The sequence below is a fragment of the Sminthopsis crassicaudata genome, chromosome 1 (assembly GCF_048593235.1).
Source record: "Sminthopsis crassicaudata isolate SCR6 chromosome 1, ASM4859323v1, whole genome shotgun sequence".
In the NCBI taxonomy this organism is placed as follows: domain Eukaryota; kingdom Metazoa; phylum Chordata; class Mammalia; order Dasyuromorphia; family Dasyuridae; genus Sminthopsis; species Sminthopsis crassicaudata.
In genome coordinates, this window is record NC_133617.1 from 402,465,088 (window position 1) to 402,488,910 (window position 23,823).

Below are 23,823 nucleotides of genomic sequence, written 5' to 3' on the forward strand. Positions count from 1 at the left end.
ACACTAATATCTTTACAGTCACCTAAATTCACAAGTTTAGTGTCATTTTCAACTTTTTACAGATACTGTTATTTCTTCCTTTAGAACCTTTAACCTTTAGAAGGTTAGCCCCAAGAATGATTTTTCTGTCTATAGCAGCTTTTCTTGAAGACTATTTACCAAGATATGCTTTATAATCATAGGTAGGATATCACATCTTTTAAGTAGTGAGGTAAAAGTACTAATTGACATTATTTTTAAAGCATTCTTGGCTTTACTTAGTTTTAGGTTTTAGCTTTAAGACATGTAATTCCTTTTGAACAACATAATAAACTGAGACATCCCAGAGACTAGAAGAAGCAAATCATTTCTTCACCTCCATATTTTTTTTTTTTTAATTTTCATACTCTATCTCTTCTCCTTCCTAAGGTCATTCTGCCTAGGCTTTCTGGATGTCATTTGGGACCTTATTATCATAGATCATAAAATCTAGCCAGTTCGAATTATTGGCCTTTCACAGTTACAGTGCCCAGGAACACAGGAGCCAAGCTAGGGCATACTTGCCAAGGATGTGATTTGGCATAGACTGTAATTTGGTGGAGGTCTGCCTCTGTGCCAGACCGATGGCTCACTCAGGCTTGACAGGAGGAAAAGAAAATTAGTTTAGCCTGTCATAGAAAATGACAGTTGTTAAGCAATTTTGTTAGTTCCTTGCAGCTTGTTCCCCTGTCTCCTTGCTTTTCATTTCTTATCTCTTTTTCAGTCTCCAAAGATGATATCTGTGCATTGCTTAGTGCTATCAGTGTCCGGGCTGATTCTTCAGCTATCTTTTAGCTAGGGAAAAGGTCCCTCTTGCTCTTTCTGGGGGGAGGGTCTGTCTTCATATGACAAGTTAAAGCTTGGCCTTTTCATTATAACTTCCTCATAAAAAAGAAAACAATTTCCCTTGGGAGCTCAAGCTACACTCAAGAATAATTCCATTTTCAAATTTTGCTGTAATGTGATAGTAAAACTCAGTTAAGTGGCTCTAAATCTTGTGATTCTAAGGTTCTCTGGCTCTTGCTGACTCAAGATCTTCCTTGATTTTTCTCTATTTAGATGCAAAACAGCTACCATGATTCTATTATGCTTTGGAGGAACTTCACAGCTTAATATAATCACAAGAGAAAATATTCTAAAGTACTTAGCATAACTTCTAGCATGTAGTAGGCAATTAATAAATACTTGTTCCCTCTTGTCTCCCTTTTCATAAAAATATTTTGATTAACTCTTCTTCCCCTAACCCTATATCTAGTAAACTGAGTTTCTTCTTCTTCTTCTTCTTTTTTTTTTTTCTGAGGCTGGGGTTAAGTGACTTGCCCAGGGTCACATAGCTAGGAAGTGTTAAGTGTCTGAGACCAAATTTGAATGCGGGTCCTCCTGAATTCAAGGTTGGTGCTCTATCCACTGCGCCACCTAGCTGCCCCACACTGAGTTTCTTCTTAATGGTTGGTACTATCAGATACTTGATGGGTTTCACTTTTTATTCTCCCTATGCCAAAATCTCACAATAGTGAGGGATGGAATTAACATTTCTAGGACCCATAAGATCTGAATTTTGGCATCCTAAGTTGATATCCTGTGTAGGTTGGTTTCCTACTTTTGCTATTTTAATGCCTATATAGTTTTTCAGAAGTATCTGTTATCTTAGAATCACCAAATCTTAAAGTTGGATTGAACCTTAGCCGTCATTTAGCCCGGTCTTACACATGATGAAGAAATCCTCTTTGTAACATCTTTGGCAGGATCTGGTCTCTGCTTGAACACTAAGGAGCTTGGTACTTTTGAGAGACTTTTTCCATCTTATACGGCTCCAGTTAATATTCTATTAAGTGAAAAACGTGATTCCTTGTACCTTCTACTTATTGACTCATGTTCTTTATTCTGGAACTGCATGGAGTATGTCTAGGTCCTCTTGACAGCTTTTTACATTCTTAAAGACAGCTATTGTGTCTCCACTGAGTTTCCTCTTTGTAGTGTTAAATATTCTTAATTCCTTAACCCATTTTTCATATGATAAAACTTCTACATCCTTCACTAGTTGCGTTCCTTTTGGATGTACTTTGGCTATGGTCCGATTAACAATAGTTCAGGGAGACGAATAACTCCCTTAGTCCCTTAACTCCCTAATAATTCAGCTCAAGTTTGTATTAACTTTATTGGAAACCACATCTCATATTGATTTTGTAGTTGGCTAAAATACTCAAATTTTTGCCCCCTCTATTGCTATTAATGTGGATCTTCCCCATTTTATACTTAAGAGACAGGGGAACAAGATGGCAGGTTACTGGATTTTTTGAAACTTAAATGCAGGATTTTACATTTAACTTTATTAAATTTAATTTTGTTAGTTTTAGGTCATCTGCAGGACTGCTTTGGAACAAACCCAGCCAAATCCTTATCTTAATGGCTCCATCAATGACCTGGATTATATAGGAAATGTTGCTTAAGAAAGCAAAAACAGATGGAATTGTGGGGCATTTATCACTTCCTTACTTGTACTGTAGCTATTAACATACTTATCTTTTCTATTAGTGTGTTCCTTGAGTACTGAAACACATTCCTTTTTGTATTCCCCATGGTACATTGGCACATTGCCTTGTACACAGCAAGGGTTCAATAAATATTCATTGGATTGAACTGGATGTTCCTAAAGAAGCATAAATGATCTCACAATGAATGAGTGCTAGACTTGGTTGACAGGAAAACTTGGGTTCTGGTCTCTCTCTGATACTTTGTAGCTATGTAAGCATGTTCTTCATTGAACTTCTGCTTCTTCATTTGTTTGTATCAGGACAGTAATACCCACAGTATCCATCTTATGATGCTGGCGTGAGGGCAAAAATGACAATGTATGTAAAACACTCTTAAATACTGTGTAAATGTCTACTGGTTAATATAATAACATTTGTTGTCATAGAAACTTAAAAAAACCCAGTTATTTATTCATTAAAAAGATGATTATGTTTCTCATGCTAAAATTCCTTTTGGATTTCCAGACCAATAATAAAAGAACCATGATAGTATGAGAGAGTCTTTTATATAAATGGAACAGGAATTAGACTTTTTTTTCTTTTCAGATTAACAAGTTAAAAAGGATTATAATTTTCTTAGCAATAGAGCAGCCTATAGTAGTTCCTTGAATTATGCACAGAGTCTTAATAAAAAGTTGTTAAATAAATAACAATAAATCATGCTTTCAAAGTATACATATTCCTGGGAATATTAACTTGTATTATGAGTCACTCATACCTTGTCATGGTAGTCTAACCTATTGCTTTTCCACTAATAGCTGGTTGAGATTGTCTACTCTGATGACATGAAAGTTCAGAAGGGATGGGGAAAAGAGTAATTTAAAAATTTGGAGTACTTCAGAGGAGGGCAAGTGTATGAAATACAGAAGAGAGGGGCCTCTGGGTAGCTTGAAATCTCTAGGACTTAAAAGAAGGGGTGGGAATAAATTTTATGGAAAAGGAGAATTTTGAAGATAGATCACAGATTTCTATCCACTTCACAATTTTATTGGGAGAGCTTGGAGAGCCTTTCCTGTGGTTCCTTGATGCGTTTACTTTCCTGTCTGCTATTATTTCATCTGTAAAGTATCAGTTGCTGAAGTTGAAATAAGTTTTGCTATTCTTTCTGTTATTTTTCTCTTCCATGTGTATTGTCTTGCTAATGGGTTTTATGAGAAATTAGTCAATATTATGGCATCAAAATGGATTTCAGAAACCCCACCTTCTTATCACTGAATGACTATAATTTCTTTCATCTTTTAGTCAAAAGTTCTCATTAGGATTTTGACGTGTTAAGAGAAGGCATTTATGGTTCTCTGAAACAGCTTCCTGGAGATGTGGTGCCTCCATTCAGAACAGAATGGGCTTTGGTACGAACTCTGATTATTGCAATGCAATACTATACTGATGTGTTGAAATATTGTCTGTACCGAATTGAATCAAAGGTCAGTTTTATCCTGGCAGAAACAGAAAACACAATTTAACTAAATCACAGAACAACATGTGCCATGATTCCATTCCAGAAAACCTTTTAAAAAAATAAACATCAGTGTGGTATAGTGGAAAAGAATGCTGGATTTGGAGCCCGAGAATCTGAATCATGTGAATCCTAGATTTGCTCCTTATTGCTATGAAACCTAGAACAAATCATTTAATATCTCTGACTTCTAGGTTTCCTAATCTATAGAATAAAGTATGTGGACTAGATGGCTTCTGAGGTTCTTTCCTGATATGCTTCTAAAAGCTATGATCAAAAGCAAGGTTTCCCTTTATTTAATTCTCTCCCATTGTTAGATTTGCTTTTTCTTTGGTTAAGAAAGAACAATTTGAAGACCAGGACCCAGCAGAATAAAAGAATTGCTGGTAGTAGTAACAATGATAGCAAGAACATGTGATGTTGATTTAGATTTAAGTGTAATTTGTACTTCAGTGTGAATGAGTGATTCATGTCTTTGCTGAAAGCAGGTTTTGGATGGGAAGTCCTTTTTTTTAAATAATCTTTTGATTTTCAAAATATATGCAAAGATAGTTTTAACATTCACCTTTGCAAAACTTTGTTCCAAATTTTTCTCCCTCCCTTCCCCCACCTCCTCCTCTAGACAGCAAGTAATATGTTAACCATGTGCAGTTCTTCTATACATATTTCCACAATTATCTTGCTGCACAAGAAAAATCAGATCAAAAAGAAAAAAAATGAAAAAGAAAACAAAAAGCAAGCAAACAATACCAAAAAATGGTGAAAATACTATGTTGCAATCCACACTCAGTCCCCACAGTCCTCCCTCCAGGTGCAGATGGCTCTTTCCATCACAAGACCATTGCAATTGGCCTGAATAACCTCATTGTTCAAAAGAGCAGAGTCCATCAGAATTGATCATTGTATAATCTTGTTGTATTGGATAGAATCCTAACTCTTCCTTTCTCCCAATTTTCTCAGGATTTTTTCATTAATTTGTTTTTCATGGTAATCTTTAGCATTATTGCTATTATAGATAAATATTAGTTTTTAAAAATGGCATCTCATTGTATAGATAGCAGGTTGGATTTAGGTTAAGCTAGAAATGTTGAGCTGTTAGATATGTTAGTCAAATTTTATTTTGAAAAATTTAAGTTAATTAAAATGGAAAATAAAGAGATCTCAGCAGTTTGCTAAATAAATTATTGCTATTCATGAACTTTTGGATATATTTATATTAGGTGTATGTATAGTTTCTGTTTTGTTTTCTTTGCTGTTGAGAAGTGGATAAAGGCGTTTGCCAGTGAAACAGTGAACTTCAAGAATTTTTCCATGATGGGAACCTGGAATGATCTTCCAGTATAGTAGTAAATGTGCACTGAGTTTAGGCATTATGAGACTTATAGGCAACTGCATATAGAATGTTTGTTTAGAAGAACATTCGACTAGGTTGGGGAGACACTTTGAAAGATATATAAATGTATAAATATATAGATATATAAATAACGAGATATATATATCGTTATTTATATATCTATATCTATATCTATATACATAATAGGAAGATGAAAGAAAATTGGAATGTTTACCCTGGTACAAAGGGCACTTTTTGGAAGGATTAGACTTGATCTCTTTGGCCCAAGAGCAATGAGTATGGAGAGAAGGGAGGAAAAAAAAATCTTGAACATTGGTTAGTCACCCAGATCCAGATAGCTGTTTGAGGAAATTGTAGGTTGTTCTTCAGTTGAGTTTTCCAGATGATTTCTTGTTAGGAATGTTGTTGGAAGGAAATCCCTACTCAGATACATCTTGCTCACTGAGTTGGCCTAAGAGATTGACTTTAATTCTGAGATTCTGTGATTCAAAGCAATGGCTTGTTTTTTTGTTTGTGATAACACCCTTTGGGTTTACTGTGAGCCTAATACTTTGTTGCTGCCTTGAAAAACTTGATTTCCCTTAATTTCTATATCCAGCTGTTAGATGCAGGATTTAATTCCCCATGATGGAACACAATTAGCATTGGAAAGGAGGAGGGAAGCACCCTTTTATCTGCACGTGTTCCTCTCGCCTTATCATGTCCCATTTTCTCCAAGGAGTCAGCTCACTTAATTGGGCCAAATTGCCTTGCCCCATTCTTTCTCCCTCCCCCCTTCTGTTTTCTGGAGTCTGTACTAACATTGTCTCGACAAGAGAGAGTTCTCAAACAGATTGTACGGCTACTTCTAACTTTATAGAATTTGGTAAACAGAGGAGAAGGAGGAGCTCTAAACCACAAAAGTATTGCATAAATTTAGAAAAGAATGCTGCCAGAGTCCAATTTTCCTCAAGATCTTCTATAGCATGAAATCTCTTAAGTATCTCATTAAACATTAATATGTCAATTCATCATGAACTGGGCTGGAAGTTTGAATTCTAGGACTTAAAGAAAACTATCTAAAGCATTCTCTTGTACCTCCATATTGGTCATACTTTGTGGTCCCTAAATCCTGTAAAGACTTCTGAAGGTTAGTGATACTTATATAGCCTCTTGTTTTATCTCGTTGCTCCTGCTTCCTCCTCCTTCCTCTCTGTTTTCTTCTTGAATTTTCTTCCCCACCTACTTCTCTTCCCACTTCATGATTGTGGGGTGGTTATTTTTCCTGCTAGTACAAACGATTGCTCTTGAAATCAGAGATGTAGGCTAGAGTGCATTGACCGATAGTAACCCCAGCACACTCATCCAGAGAGAACAGGGAGGGTAACTTCCCCCACTTCTCCTTCCTCCCTTCTTCTTTTACAAGATTCAGACCTGCTTGTTGTCTTGCAAAAAAAAAAAAAAAAAAAAAAAAAAAAAAAAAAACAGTTGCAAAGAAAACTCTTTCTTTTTCTTTCATCCAGGATGGGCCAGCAAAGGCCATTCAAAAGGAAAAAAGGGAAGAAACAGAAGGGAAGGAGGGATGTGGGATTAGGGTGATGGTAGTAAGTTTTCCTAAAAAGGATTCTTTGAATTTTTCCATCTATTTTGATATTTGTCTCCCTTTCAAGAAATTCTAAATTCCTGAATGAAAGGGAAGGATATTTGTCTTTTGGGTCTCCTCCTAGCACACAGTACTCTGCCTTAGTGAGTTTCCTGTAATGAGGAATGAGATGTAGCATTGCTATTTCTGTATACAAGTTTGATAGATTGTGAAAAATAAAGTTGACACAGAGAATCTTGAGAAAGTTGAGGAAGGTGTAATCAGTTTGTGGGATGAGGGTAGGAACCAGCATCAGGGAAAGCCTGGTAGAATGGATTGGATTGGGTCAGGTTGAGAAGGGATATATTTTGTCAGGTGGAAATTGGAGGCAAAGGGGTGTCCATTCTAGGAATGCCAGATGGCTTGAACCATTATACAAAGGGATGAGAGGACAGACATTGACCTTTGTTAGCATCAGCTGACAGCTTTCTGTGGTCAGTACTATCCTTAGTACTTGTTTTTTAGAATTATCGCTCTTACCTACTGAGACATGAACCTTTAGCATCAGAGTAACTGATTGTTTTTACGACTTGTTATAGATTATTGACTTACGTGGAAAAGGATCATTCCTATTTGCTCTCAGTTTCATAGTTGGTGGAAGATATAAATGCTATTTCAGGAAAAGATTGGTTTGAAACTATCTCTCCCTCCAAAAAAAGCCTTTTTAGACCAACTAGCCACTTTGTAGCTATGCCCTCTCAGAAGGTAAAGCTATAAATGAACTCTTAAGAGAAAACATCAGTTACTAATATGATAATTGTCCCTTTATGCCCTCTCAGAAGGTAAAGCTACAAATGAAGTCTTAAGGGAAAATACGAGTTACTAATATAATAATTGTCCTTTTATGCCCTCTTAGAAGGTAAAGCTACAAATGAATTCTTAAGGGAAAATACCAGTTACTAATATAATTGTCCCTTTATTCCTTCTCAGAAGGTAAAGCTACAAATGAAATCTTCGGGGGAAAATACCAATGTTACTAATAAAATAATTGTCTCTTTAAAGAGAAGAGACACACATAAAAAGAGACCGACATTACAGAAACAATTCTTCTTTGATCTGCTTGTTAGCTTCTTTATTTCTACTCAATTCAACAAATTTAATTAGACGCTTAATGGTATTTGAAGAGTGCTTTGCTAGACACTGTGAGGAGACAGCAAAATGGTATACAAAAAGTCTGCAACCTATAAAACAAAGCTTCTTAGCAAAATGTGGATGCTAAGAGAGCTCCAAGTGACTATCTATGGTACAGGACAGAATATGGTTAAGTTCAAAATTGTCCAGTCAAAGTGATTTGAGGTGTTTGAGAAGAGACAGATTTTAACACTAAGTTGATGAAACTAATTACATTTTAATAATGTTACCCATTGGTGAAAGTATCTTTCACTGAAGCACAATAGAAGTCTTTTTTGAGTTAGTGCGAGTAATATATTGAGGTTCAAACTTGGGCTATTTGTCACTTAAGGACAGTTGTAATAGGTTTGGGTATTTATATGAATTCTGAGACAATAAACCTTAAAAAAAATCCAAAGAAAAGATGCATTTATTAAGCCTCCATGTTCTACTCCCACCAAACACTTTGTCAAGTTACTTAGAATACAGAGACTGAGATGAAACAGATCTTACCTTCAGGGAATTTAAATCCTATTTTAATAGAAGATAAACATTTTAAATTTAGTATTCAAATATCTGAAATTTTCTGAGAAATAGCAAGTCCAGGAATGTTATAAAATTCACCTAACAGTGTAAAAGATACATCCACACTAGAAAAAACAATATGTAAAAAACAATACATTTTCAAGACTGATATAAAGCTAAATGGGAACTTTCTTAGGTCCATTTATCAAAAATAATGTTTCTTGAGAATTCATTTCAAATTGGTAAGAGTTAGCCTCAGATTTGAACATAAGGCAATTGGGCTGGATTGTTCTTGGGAAATTATCAGTTTGTGTCCACACAAATCCTTTCTCTCTCTGTTAATGCTATAAGGTGATTTAAAAAAAAAGTATTTTAACCTGTGATTTTATTAATATAAAGAATTCTTGAACAAAGGTTTGTTCTTCTCAGTAATTGGCAGGCCATATGGAGAATGAGAAGTAACAGTCTCAATGGTATGTTTGTATGCCCCAAATATCAGAGTAAAAGGAGTGCTAGGGATGGGACCAAGAGCTCCCATGGATGGTTTAAGGAAAAAAAAATACAGCAAATATATAGGAAATAAAGGCATGGAGAAGCCATGTTCTATACTCAAACTAATAAAATTATAGAGTTGACTAAATTTGTTCCTTTTCTTCCCAACCCCCATTTAGAATTTACTTTCCAAAGAAAGGTCCTCATCTATGTGTCCAGAATCTCAAATTGGGAAAAGCCTTTAGTGAGCATCATTAGCTACCTCTCTGGTCACTTCTGAATTTTCAGATATTTTCTTAGCTATCTTATTTAAAATAGCTATGGCTGCAGTATGGCATTGTCCAATGTGTAATAACAATTGGACTTCTTTGGATGAAAGATGAATATTTAGGTACAATTCACTAGCACAGCAGGCAGTCAGGGGCAGGAGTTGAAAGAGGGGATCTTACTACTTACTGGGTTTGCAGTAAACTTGCAAGTAGGGATCATTCCTGCTGTGCCTGGGGATATTTATTTAATACCACTTTCCCAATATTCCAAACACTACAAACTTTTCTATGTCCCTCTCTCCCACTAACTCAGTCCACTTGGGCTTTGACTCATCCTTGCCTTTCCTTTCCCTAGGACTGATGCAGCTTTGTGAGTTTGGAGACTATCTCTAGTGTGTCTGAGCCAGTGCACTACAAATTCACACACTCATGATTCAGTTCTCCCCTAGCCATTCTGCTAGGTGACTTTTAACACTTCTTATTTGTTACTTTGATGCACAAATCACATTCAGTGTTTCAGATGTCCCACTTTTTCTTTTCACTCCCAGCACTTATTAAGTACCTATCTTATGCAAAGCAAAACACCTATGTAGGTGTTTCGGCTACAAAGAAGAAATAAGTAGTGCCTCCCTAAAAGGACCTTATATATTCTGTTGGACATATAAATGCACATATATAAGTTAAGACAAGATAATTTGAAAAGGAAAGGGAGTCTTAGCAAAGAATTTCATGTAGAAGTTGGCATTACATTATATGAATGACTCTGAATGCATCTTTCCTGAGATTGCAAGCAATCTGAAATGGAGAGGAGGAGAGGGTACATTTTGCAAATAGGGTATGTGAAAGTCACATAGACAAATGGATTTTAAAAAATTAAGTGCTTTCTTTGTACCAGATATTCCTGCTGTCCAAGAGCTTACATTCTAATGGGAGATACTTTATGCAAATAACTTTTAACAAACAAAATATGCCTACTAAATGGAAAGTGATCTCAGAAAAAAGGCACTAGGGAAGAAGAGGGAAGCCCTGGGAAAGCCCTCTTGCAGATGGTGAAATTGAAGCTGAGTTTTGTGCATATACCAATTTTTGTTTACATTGAATTGTAAGTTCTTTGAAGGCAGGATCTCCATTAATTCCTCCTTACTCTCTCCATTCCCAGGTCACTCTGACATAGATTCTCATCATTTGGTTTTTGACTAACTGGAGTATAGGGGCCCTGGCTGTTTTTTTCTCATTTTTGGAGGATTCATTGTGAAACAATCCAAAGTTTGAGCACATCCAGCTGTCCTTAAACACACATCCCTATTTGCAATAACAGAAAAATATTATAAACTCAGCACACTCTTTTGGCAGCTGAATTTTCCCCAAATGATCTGGAGGCAGGTATTAAAAATGCTAGATAGGCCAGCTTCTAACACCAAACCACTTAAAGTTCTCTTGGGGCTGCAGTTGAGGTTTTGATTGGATTATCAGGAAAATTCTCTTTAAGGGAGAAGAGTTCACGTAAAATTGGGTATAGCCCAGGAAGAGCCATAAGCTTACTGAATAATCTGCTAGTGGATGGATGTTCTTAACAATCATGGGTGGCTGTATGTTCAGAGGTTGTAAACTCATTACCCTGGACCTAAAATTTATGAATCAATACCTTGCTATAGGAGATTAGAACAAAACAGATTTGCTATAGATGATTTACTTCCCTCCAAAGCTTTCTGGAATTCTTCTAGGAATGGGGAACTGTTTTTGAAAATAACAGATTGGAATCTCTGGGGCTCTGTTAGGACTAGTCATAGTCCACAGTAGAAAACCTAAATTAGTCAATGATATCAAAATTCTAGATAAAAAACCAACCCCAGTTTTGCCACAGGCTGCCTATAGTCGCTCCAATTCTGACCTAATTCCCTGATGTAACTGTAGGCCATTTGTTTTTATTGTGATATTATGAGAACATAAAAATATGAGAAAGTATCAAGATATTTGTTACAAATAACAAATAAGGGAGTGGGTGAGTTAATGGGAAATGATGGGGATGCCGAAAAAGCATTAATAATAATATATTAAAAACCCATAGATTAAAACAGTTCAGAAAACAAACATCAGTTTTGTGATAACCAGTTTATCAATAAACCTGTATTAAGCCAAGGAATGGGGATGAAAGGAAATTTAAATTAAATTTAACATAAACTTTAAATTTAAATTGCATGTAGCATAAGTTCATAGTTTCATGTGCAATCTTTTTTAAAAATTCTTCTTTGTATTTTTACATATTCATTTTTTAGTTAATGATTAAGTTCATAATTTTAAAAAATTAAGCATCAGGAGGTAGTAGTCTTCCTAGAGGTTTAGAGATATGAATATAGTGGGGAAAGAATACTTGAGAAAGATGTAATTAAAAACTGTGTGGTATTCTGATAGTTATTATTAGTTGGATAGTGGTTTTAGTAGACATCAAGGTCATTTCTGTTGGTTAAATTCTAAACATCTTATTTTCAACTCATTAAACTTTTTAGTAAAAAAAGACGAGGATGGGAATTGGAGACAGGATAGGATGGGGAGGAGTAGAAACCATCCATAGTTTGTTTTTACCTTAGTGCAAATCATGAAATTTTAAATAGCAACAAGACCTTAGATAGGATAGAACCTCTTGTTTTACATATTAAGAAACTGAGACCCAGAGTAGTAACTCAGAGTTATAGGGCTAGCTACTGTTTGAGCCAGGGCTGGGGCCAAAGCATTCTGACACTCTGGTCATCATACTTCCTCCTCACCTTAAAAGAAGTTAAGTTTCCCCAGGGATTTGCTATACCAACCTAGCAAATGGGCAGGAAATCCAGAAAGAGGCTTTCTTCCAGAATGAGAAGTGTTCAGCTTCACGTCCTGTCCAAAGGAAAGTTTCAGAAGTCATCCTGAAAATTGACAGTGGCAATGCTAGGAGATAGTGGTATCTGTTTAAATAGTTAGTGCTCCAAAATGTGCTTCAGTGTATATAATACACATGCTTCTGAAAAGCTGAATTTGTCACATTTTTGTGAATTGTATCATATTTAAGAAAATATACAGGAGTAGCATAGTATTGAAAGGGGGCCCACTGTAGAATTCTATCTCATCTGTTCTGTAAGATTTAATTTTGTGTTATCTTGAGATAGACCTCACTCGGACTTTGTCCCAAAATCTTTTGTGTTTTAAGGTAGAAGTGAAGTAATGTATGTGAACTCCATAGCATTATATAAAAGTGAAGGATTTAGTGTCAGCTCAAGGAGCCCCAATGTCAAGGCTTAAAAAATTTCTTTTAGCTTAGGCACATGGTCAAAAATCAAGATTCTTTCTACCATTCCTCCTTCCATTTGTCTGAGAACAATGTAAGTGGCCATTTAGCAGTGTTTAGGGGTGAGGAGCATCTTAAAAGATACAACTTTTTGTCTGAATAAATAAGTCAATTAATTGTGGGGGGGGTTGGGGGGAGAAGAATGAGAATGAGAATTTAAGAACATTGTTTGACTTTATCAGAACACATTGACTACAGAGTTAAAATAACCTTCTAGTACCCTACCTGTACTGGAAAAAATATCATCCTTGGATTTTATTCACATATGTGCTGAAATAAATTTGAGTAGGATTATTGTTTTTTTTCAAACTAAAGATGTCAACATAGTTTTTAAAAAAAGACATATATTTTCTTAAATTTTTTCCTATTGAACGTAAAAAAATTAGCATTCCTTTTTTAAAGTTTTGAGTTTTAAATTTTTTATTTCTCCCTCTCTCATCTCACCTCTTGAAAAGGAAAGCAACATGATATTGATTATACATGTATCAACAGTGTTTTTTTCTCTTGCCTTTATCCACTGCATTTCTTTACCCAACATCCACCACACACACACACCACACCACACCACACATACAGATGCACAAAACCGGGCAAGTTCATAAGATAAACTCAAATTTTGTTGTTGTTGTTTTTTAACTTATAGGCATGAAACTTCAGGATTTCCTGGTGGACAATGAAACCTTCTCTGGATTTTTGCAGCACAATCTCACCATGCCCTATCCATCTGTGGAGAAGGTTCTGGACACTGATATCAGTCTCCAACAGGTAGAATATTGTCATCTCCAATTTCTTCAATGGGTCTGAGTTGTAGGTAAAACATTAGATTATCTTGAAATGAAAAATCCCTTTGACTATAAACTATGAAGGAGATTGATAGATTAATTTGAACTGTTCAGCTGTTACCAGTTGTACCCACACTTCCCAATGTCATGGCAGTGATTCATCTGAAAATAGTGAATATTTTATTAGTGGGTTGAAGGAGTAGTGGGCTATGGGGGACAAAGGTTCAATTTTAATAATGAATTTATTATCCACCCTTTCTTAAAAGTACTTGTATGATAAAAAATTTATATTTCAAATTAAAATGAACTAAGGCAACATTAGGCTTTTTTTTTTTTTTTAAACTTTCACAGCATCCCTTGAGGTTATAATTGATCACACCCTGGAGTGTTAGAAAACCAAGTTTGGGAGTCACAGCTTTCCAGCATCAGAAGCCAGAATGTTTTTTGTGATGACAGATTAAAATGATTTAAAATTTCTTTAGAGATAAACAGATGAAATAAGGAGAAATAGCTTTTTTATTTTTTTTTTTAAAGTAGGGAAGCAATGATTTCCCTGTCTTTTTGGACCATTTTCATCTTAAAATCTTATAATATTCAGCACTTTCATTAATGGTTATAATTATCCTGAATACTGGAGCTAGCAAAACATAGTGCTTTTCAATATTTTACCAATCTATAGGAAAGCTTTAAGATTTCTCCCAGGGCCCTTATTGGTCCTTTTAGATACAGGTTCCTAAAACAGCTATCCTAGCCATTGCTGAAAGCGATTCAGGGAAGGAGTATAATCTGAAATGAGAAAGTTATCATAAAATTATAGATTTGGAGCTAGAAAGGAATTCCCAACTCACTTATTTTCCAGATGAGAAAATGGAAATCGAGGGAAAGATTAATTCCAGGATCACATGCCTAATAAATGTCAGAGGTGGATTAAACTCAGATCTTCTTGATTCCTTCAAGCCCTGTGCTACATGCCCTCTCCCACATTCTTACTCTGAATTCACTAGAATCTAAGTCAGAATAACTGGGACATTGTCTGAGATATTTACCTGGGATATATCCAGAATATCTAGATCTTAGCTCTGCAATTCACCCAGCCCTGAGTAACCTTTGTTAAAGCTCTTCACTTTTTCTGGGCCATGGTTTTCTCATCTGAAAATGAGGGGACTAGACTCAATGGTTCTTCCTTCCAGCTCTAAATCTAGGTTCTGTTCATAGTCACCATCTACTACCCAGACATGGCCATGAAACATTCCACAGGTAGTAGTTTTTAATCATTTCCTCTTACTTCCCCTTTAAAATGACAACTTTTCCCTTGTTAGACTGTGATGCCTGGCTGCCATGTTCATATGAACACTAAATTAAAAATACAAATGTCAAGTGTTAAAAGTCTATACCAAAAGCATCTTAAATTGCTTGGGTCGTTCTCAGATGGTAATTGGATCCCACCCTGTTTGTAGTGTGACTCTAGAGGCATTAAAGGGAGTCTGATTGCGTTACATTGATTACATGTCTAGAAATGACCCTGATTGCCTGGCAATTTAGGAAAAAATGAGATGAAAGCAGTGCTAGACCAGAAATTGTACAACACAGGGAAAGGCAGTCACGGACCAAAACTTTTAGTCCACCCCTTGATTTGCTCTGTGTATGAATCTTTAAAACTTCACTAATATAGATGAAGAGGGAATGATGGGGATAAGGTAAGGGTAGGATTGCCCTTGAATTGTAGGACATTTCTGTAGGACATTTGTTACATTCAGCCAGTGATTTCAGGAAAATTTGTAGGAGTGTGTTATAATAGCTATAGAAATGAACTTGGAATTAGGAAGATTTGTTGAAAATATGGAATAGCTGTGTGATGCTGGACAAGCCACTTACATTTCTGTGTCTCAATTTCCTCATCTGTAAAATGAGATTATACTTGGCAGTGTAAGTTTAAAAAAAAAATTTGTTAAGCATCTACTGTGTCAGGTACTGTATTAAGCACTGGGGATACAAAAAGAAACAAAAGATAATCCTTGCTTACAATCTTTTCTATTTCTAAATCTATTATCTTATAGTCCAGTTGGGATAGCTAGATGGCACAATGTATAAAGTTCCAGGACTGGAGTCAAGAGTCTGGACTTAGATACTTATGAGCTGGATGACTTCTTCAGCCAAGTCACTTAACTATGTTTATCTCAGTTTCTTCATCTGTAAAATGAACTGGAGAAGGAAATGACAAATCTTTAGTATCTTTCCCAGGAAAACCCCAAATGGGATGATGGAGAGTCAAACCCTAAAAAAACTGAACAAAAATAATCCAATTAGGATTTTTTTTGGTGATTTAATTATGCTTTTTTGTTTTCATCTTTAAAAAAATTTTATTTTTGTATATTATTTCTAAACAAAAGAGAACATTATGTGCCCAGCAGAATACCAGGGAGGGGAAGATTCAAAATATGTAACCACAACTAGTAATTCAAGAAGGTATATATATATATTAGTAGAGGAAATTCTATTCATGAATGTCCATCTTTAAAATCCTAATTGGAAGGTGCTCAGTACCAAACAAAAGTACATTTCCTTGTAAATTGTTAAGAAAACGTATTGTCAGATAAAGCCCATCCAAGAATTGGTATTAGGATTTGGATGATGAGGACTGGGATGATAAGGTAAGATGGGATTGTTTGAGGACAAACGTTTCCAGGATGTCTAACTTGAGAAGAAAAGACTTGGGCAGAGTGCATTTTAACTATCTTCCATTATTAGGAAGGCTGTCTGTCACATGGAAGAGGAGTTAGACTTGTTCTGTTTACTCCCTGAGGAGTCAGTTTCTGAGGCCAGATTTGAATTTAGGAAACTGAGTCTTTGTGACTCCAAGCCTGGCATTCTATCCACTGCACTATCCACCACTAACTGCAACTGACCCAGTTGGTGTCTGAAGGTTCTTCTGATTCAAAAATAGAATCTGGTATAATGTAATCTCTCTCTCCCTCTTTTTTTCTGACATCTCACACTTACATATCCATCCTGGGAGGTACCCTGAAGGAAATTAACTATGATTCCTACAGGAAGCACTTTGGTGAAGGGACACTTGTTTCCAAACCAGAGAACCCATTTTTGCATGCATATTTGCAATTTTTTCAGGCTCTTCTAAATGGCTATAAGTGGAAGCTGAAAGACCTATGCAAAGAATCAAACTTAACAGGAAGGATTAAACTCCACAACCAGAAAACAGGAGGGCTTTGCGATCTGCCGAAAGAAAAACTAGATGCAGCAGAACAAATCTTCTCTTCCAACATAGACCTTCTGAAACCTCTCGTGGTAAGCAGACACGCTCTGTACCATTTAATCCATGAAACATTGATGGAATGCCCACTGTATGTGCTAAGTGTGGGGGACATGGAGATAATCAGGATGGGTAAGACATTATTTTCTTTCTCTTGTTGCTAATCATCTAATGGTACACATACCAACCATTTGCCATTTAAAGGCTTTTTTTCTATTTAATATATGAGAGTAAAGTTATGGGCTCTAATATATTATGAATGTGAAGGCTCTTAGTTGAATAACTCTTCTGTAATGTTGTAGGACTGGCATAAAGTTTGGAATGTCATTTATCTTTAACTCCTAGACTTGGCCTCCCTTCTTTTATCTCTCTAACTTTTAAAGACCTACAGGAAAGGAGATTAGCCTCAGTAACCATCCCAGTTTTAATGCCCTTATCCCCAAAATTCTCTAGCCAATTCCCTCGTGCTGTACTCATTTCTTTGTTCTTTTTAAAGTGAAGAAAAGTGGTCTCCCTTTTCTGAGTAATACCATAGTGTTCCAGGTAAGTGAATATTAGGTTGAAAGGTCTGAATTTTTAAAATTTCTGCTGTAAGGCTTATTTTTTATACCTGTTGTCCTACTCAGCAAGAAAGTAATTTATGGGGTGATTATTTAATGTGGTCTAGGGAAATATACTTCTTCCTAGGGCCCACTTGTTTTTGTCAGGCACTTTTCTTTAGACCCAGATGAATATTATATAAGGACAAGGAAACTAAAAAATAATTATCAGAAGTCCTTTAACCTACAAGACTTTTGGAGGGTAATAATAATAACAATGACCACAACAATAATAGCTAACATTTATATAGTACTTACTGTTTGCTGCTAAGCTCTGAGCTAATAAACATTGTATAAAAATTATCTCATTTGATCCTTATAACAATACTGGAAACAACACTCTCTCTGAGTTGGGGGACAGATTCTTCCTCTACAAGGGGAATTACTACTGTGTTGTAGTTCTGATGTCATTTTATAGAAGAAACTGCAACAACCAGATGAAGTGACTTGTACAGGGTTGCAAAGTTATGGCATATAGTGAGGTGTTTTCCTGAACTCTTTTTGGAGGCCTTACTTTCCTGGCAAGCCTGAAACACTTAAGATTTTATCCGAACAATATGGGGTTTTCCATCTTCATTGACTTTCACCAGGAGCTTTGTGCATCTGTGTTAGACTTATAGCTTTATCGTGGCAAAGTGTCTGTTTCGTTCTGTTCTACTTTGGCAGATTTCACTAAATACTTTCTGCTCTTGTCTGGGCACAAGATGCCAAGCTGGCCCTTTGTCCTTCCTCTCTCCCCTGAATGACTGGGTAAAATATATTACCCCTTCATACCCCTTTTTCTTGCTAATGAGAACCAAATTGGACAATATGGATCTATAGATATATCATTGTAGTTACAAAAAGCTATTTTAATAAAATGGAATGGTGTTACATGCCCTCCTGGCAGTTACTATTACCAGTCTGTCCTAGGCCCAACAGAGTACCTTTGACCACTGACCTTTGCAGTGTGAACTCTACCCGGCTCGCCTCCTCTGAGGCCTTCAAAGGTCTCTGGCCACAATCTCTTGAATCTATAGTTTAATAACAGGTAGCACACTCAAGAACAGCCACGTGTAATCTTAAAAGCCTTTATTATACCTACTCACATAATGCCCTGACTTGTTAGTTCCCTGGTGAACACCTGGTCTGAAGACCCACGTGTTCACTACCAAACGCCTTACCTCTCAGCTATCCATCAGCTTGGCTTGGCTACCCCAGGCTAGGGAGCCAGATTAAAGAGAGCGACTGCTGTCTGCAGTGGGCTTATAAAGGGCCTGTGAGGTCACACACACAGCCAACCAGCGAGAGAGCCGTCACCCATTACGAAGCTATCTCAATATGGCCAGGGTCCCACCCACAGGACAGTCCTACATCCACAGAGATTACTTCTGGGCCACTCAAATCTCCTGTTGTGCTGTGCCCACCCATTTAAAGGACCCTTACAATTCCCTTCTCTTCTTTTGCGGGAACTGCACATCTCATCAAGCTAAACTTTTAGCACCAGCTGTAGTTCACTTGATCCATGAGATGACAGAGTGTTATGCCCAAGGAGGTACAAAGCAGCAGATCAGTAAACAGAAGTATGACAATGAGAACTGGGCTCAACAGTGGCCAAGTGTCCAATCCATTCATCAAATTCATACTCAAGGAGATAATAAGCCAAAGAGGTTGGATGCCAATGAGGTAGGATGTCAACACTGAGGTGGGAAGTCAACAAGGTAAAACATCACAATTCTAGTTAACAATTAATATCAGTGAGGTAGGTTGTCACAATTCTAGTTACATTTATCACAATTCTAGAACAATTCTAGTTTCTCACAATTCTCTATTGCACTTTTCACAATCCTAGAGCAATTCAAGCTTATCACAATTCTCTATTGCACTTTTCACAATCCTAGAACAATTCTAGCTTTACAGGTGCACTTAAGCAAAGTCATGTCCAGAAACATTGTCTCAATAACAATGGCAGGTGGGTGCGTTGGTTTTTCACCCACTAATTTAAAAGCATAGTCCTTCAATAGAAAGCAAAGGGCAAAGCCTCTCCCCAGGCCACTATATGGCAAGTAGTCATGAGAGGAGCAAGCAGGCCCATTGTCCATTCACAGTCTTTATATTGCATATCACCCAAAACAGTTCATTTCAGCTGCAACACTGGAATTGTCTGCTGTCTCTGGTGTCACGGTCAGGAGGGTCATTGCTGCCATCAGTGTCTGAAGGGCTGCTGACATCTGGCCAGTCCCTCTGGGCTGTTGTCTGGTCCTTCTCTTGGATCCCCAGGTTACAAATGTCTCTGGTGCGGATGAACTCTGTTCCTAGATCTGCACCTAGGAAGGAATGTCCCCGGGGCCCAACTTGGGCCTTTCCAAATGCCATCTAGGCCTTTCCATATCACAGTGGAAACAAAGCTGTTGTCAGAAAGATTAACAAAAGTCAGACAAAAGTTAGTCAGTCTGTCACTTAGCTGCACTTTCTGTGTATGTATAAAGTGCATTGCTAAGGTAAAATGCAAAGAATTTAAAAATGTAAAACCAAAATAGATTAAAAATGTAAAACCAAAATAACGTAAAAATATAAAATCAAAATAACTTAGTAATGTAAAATCAAAATACTTTAAAAGATGTAAAATCAAAAGTGTTTAAAAATGTAAAATCAAAATTTAAAAACTGTAAGCAATCACTTTATGTATTGCCACATCTTGTGCATATCCCAAAATTCCCTTATCTTGTTTAGAAGAGAAGATCTTGGGGATATAGTCTGTGCAGTAATGACTTTACTAATAGGATTATAAGAAATGCCAACGGAATGGGCAAAGTCAAATTCAGTGCAAAAACACCTAAAGGCAAAATATTTGTAAGCCAATCCATAAACTGTCTTAAATGCATGTGAAATTTCTACAATGGAAAAATGGTTGATCACATGTCTAGCTGCTTCTCCAGACTGGAATGAAGCCATAATGTCCATTGGTCTTAAAACATTAAATTTCAAACCATAAGGGTTTTGTCCTGTAGGGAGTATAGGAGAGTGAAAGAAAGATAAGCTGTGTAGCCTTCTGCCATGCTCCTAGCTTCCTCTTTAGTTATCACAATTTGCAAATATAAGACTCTAACAGCCTGATTGTAAATGATTTGAAGGTCCACTCTGAAAATGGACATGTAAGGTGTATTTATCTGAGTGCTTTCTCATTTGCTCTCAAAGTTCTTAAAAGAGCTGATACCTTTTCAGTGGTCTGCCACTCATACAGTTAATGAAAAAAGAACACTCTATATCCCTGAATTCTTTTGCCTAAAAATCAAAGTTTGAGTTTCTGATACCGAATTGTACTTCAGGAGTGTGAATCAATAAATCTGATATTACTTTTCCTCCTGGGTCAAAGATCACACACTGTCTATTTATTCTAGTGATTAAAACAGCAATTTTCCAAACCATTCTAAACATAAACACTGTTTTATAATTACTCGTAGGGGGTTGGGAAATCAAGCCCACCTGTGGAAGTGAAAAATCCCTAGGTAAGAAAAGAGGAGTTCCAACTCTCCAAAGAGGATCCTAGCAGTTTTACAAGCATAAAACTCCACTGTCTCTAACTGCAAGGTCTTATCCCTGTAAGGTTTCTTAGAAATTAACTGAACTGTATTTTTAAAATTTTTATGATTATAGTCAATACCCCACAATTCCTTTTTGCCTTGGGCCATAAAGCCTACTCCAGTCTTTTGAAATGAAGACACAGGAGTTTTGAATGGATTAATGGGCAGTGCTGATGATATTATTGCCCTTCCTTTTCCTTCTCCCCCTTCTCCTTTGGCCCACAAAGGGAATTGGAAAATTCCCCAAAGGCTGATTTAGAATCCAACCCCAGCTTTGCACATAAAAAGAACTAAACCTCTTCTCAATGGAAGAGTAATCGATGAATTCTTTAAGACCATAATACATGAAGTAAACCAACAAAAGGCTAAGAAGAATTTCTCCAACTGAAGTCCATGTGGTTCCTTTATTTCCCTCCTTAGCTTCAGCCACTGGTTTGTGTAGTAACCTAGCTTTTTCTTCCTTCTCTATCTCAATCTGTAGTTTAACCTGCAATTCCAGCAACTCTTTTTTAATTGTTTGTCCTTCTGTTTTTAACTCAACTTCTAGTTGTTGCATTTTATACTCTATGCTGTCATACATGCGCATTAGCTCTAGGTTGCTCCCTTTCCGAACTATATTTAATGGGTGTGGGGATAGCCTTCTCAGAGCTTGATTACAAGCTTCCTCTGTTCTTCAGTGGTGATCTCTGTTAAAAGATCTTCCATCTGGCTCTTTAACCTCTTTATATAAGCTTTATGTTCAGCTGTATCCTTGAGCCCGATCCCAGAGTTACCTGGGTCCATATTGCCTCTCTGCCTTCCCTCCTAGGCAGCGTTTCTCCCGGATCTTTCAGAATCTTAATTCTGAATATTAAATGTTTTCAAACCCTGATAATTTCTGATGCGTCCACGTTCAGGCGCCATTTGTAACATGCCCTCCTGGCAGTTACTATTACTAGTCGGCCCTAGGCCCAACAGAATACCTTTGACCACTGACCTTTGCAGTGTGAACTCTACCCGGCTCGCCTCCTCTGAGGCCTTCAAAGGTCTCTGGCCATGATCTCTTGAATCTATAGTTTAATAACCGGTAGTGCACTCAAGAACAGCCATGTGTAAACTTAAAAGCCTTTATTATACCTACTCACATAATGCCCTGACTTGTTAGCTCCCTAGTGAACTCCTGGTCTGAAGACCCACGTGTTCTCTACCAAACTCCTCACCTCTCTGGGCTATCCATCAGCTTGACTCAGCTACCCCAGGCTAAGGAGCCAGGTTAAAGAGAGCGACTGCTGTCTGCAGTGGGCTTATAAAGGGCCTGTGAGGTCACACACACAGCCAACCAGCGAGAGAGCCATCACCCATTACAAAGCTATCTCAATATGGCCAGGATCCCACCCACAGGGAAGTCCTATATCCACAGAGATTACTTCTGGGCCGCTCAAATCTCCTGTTGTGCTGTGCCCACCCATTTAAAGGACCCTTATAGATTGGAAATTAGGTGATACAGTGGATAGAGCACTGATACTGAAGTCAGGAAGATCCAAGTTCAAATGTGGCCTCAGATACTTACTAGCTGTGTGACCTAAGCAAATCATTTAACATCTATTTGCCTGATTTTTCTCATCTGTAAAGTGAGGATATCAATAGTACCTATTTCACAGGCATTGTTAAGCTCAAATGAGATATTTGTAAAAAAGAAAAATTATATAATGTTATCAATAAAATGATTTATTATATAATAAACCATTAATCATTATACATTATTTGTTATAAATTATATTATAAATATATTGTATTTATACATAATATAAAATAAACATATACATGAAGTATATATAGCATAATAGATGGCACATAGTAGATGCCATATAAATGCTTATTTCCTTCCTCATATATGATTGTTTATTATAATCACTTCAGTTCAGAAAACTTGAAATATTCTGAAAGTAGAACTGACCCCAATTTTGTTTGATGGACATCTAACTAGAGTTGATCTGAGTTGGGGGCAGATTCTTCCTCTCCAAGGGATATGTTACAGTTCTGATGTCAAAATACAGGAGACCAAGCCAGGGCTCTTGTTCTAAAGTCTCTTTTGCTTTTTAAAGCTTATTGTTAATGTGTGGTCAGGAATTCTCCTTTTTTTCTCTCATAATGAAGTAACATGGCATAGTAGCTGATCTTGAAGTTGGAGAAAGCCTGGATTCAAACATTTGGCCAATCACTTAATCTCTGTTTCAGTTTCCTTCTTTGTAAAATGGGATAATAATAATAATAGTTCTTAAAGAATTATTTTTGAGGATCAAATGATGCAGTGTATACTTTGCAAACCTTGAAACAATTGTATTTATTATACAAATATAATTTTAAGATCACAAATAGGTGAAATTACTGCAAAGTTATTTGAACTGTGACTCATATTTTTGGGAAAAAAGATAGTTTTGTACAGAAAAGACATGCATAGGAGTAATGCAGTTTTCTTTACTATTTGGCCCAGCTATATGGTTAAAATTCCAACCGTGCTAACACTAGGCAGGTGTGACATGTGATGGAGCAGGGTAATTAATTGCTCCCAGAACTGTAATGTGATCAGTGCCCAAATGACAGGAGCTTCCTCTACACAAAGGATAGAAGGAGAACGCTGGACGTTTTTGCCAGCATATACGGCTTCTCAGAAGCAAGCCTAGTCTCAGGGAAAAGGTCATTGGGAATGTTTTCACTTTGTTATGCTTATTGTATTTTCACATATTTTGGTCAAGGGTTCTTTCTTGCCTCCCCCTTTCCCCCTTTTCCCAGTGGGCAGCAGTGTTGCCAACCATTGGTTGCCCTCGAACTTCTGAAAATGCTAACAATCATTTCTGTTCTGAGAAATATTTGCTGGCAGCACAGACTTTCTCCTGGGTGACAAATATTTGGGCTGTTAAGCTGGGGAGA

General features: G+C 36.7%; 1 protein-coding gene across 1 annotated transcript in view; it reads left to right on the plus strand.

The window, feature by feature from the left end:
* The window catches only part of ABCA1 (ATP binding cassette subfamily A member 1), a 145,278-nt gene that overhangs the window by 47,347 nt on the left and 74,108 nt on the right, over positions 1–23,823 (plus strand). The window contains exons 6-7 of the mRNA XM_074280052.1: positions 13,345–13,466; positions 16,610–16,786. Coding sequence (XP_074136153.1) covers positions 13,345–13,466; positions 16,610–16,786 — 299 coding nt within the window. The remainder of the gene's footprint in view (positions 1–13,344; positions 13,467–16,609; positions 16,787–23,823) is intronic.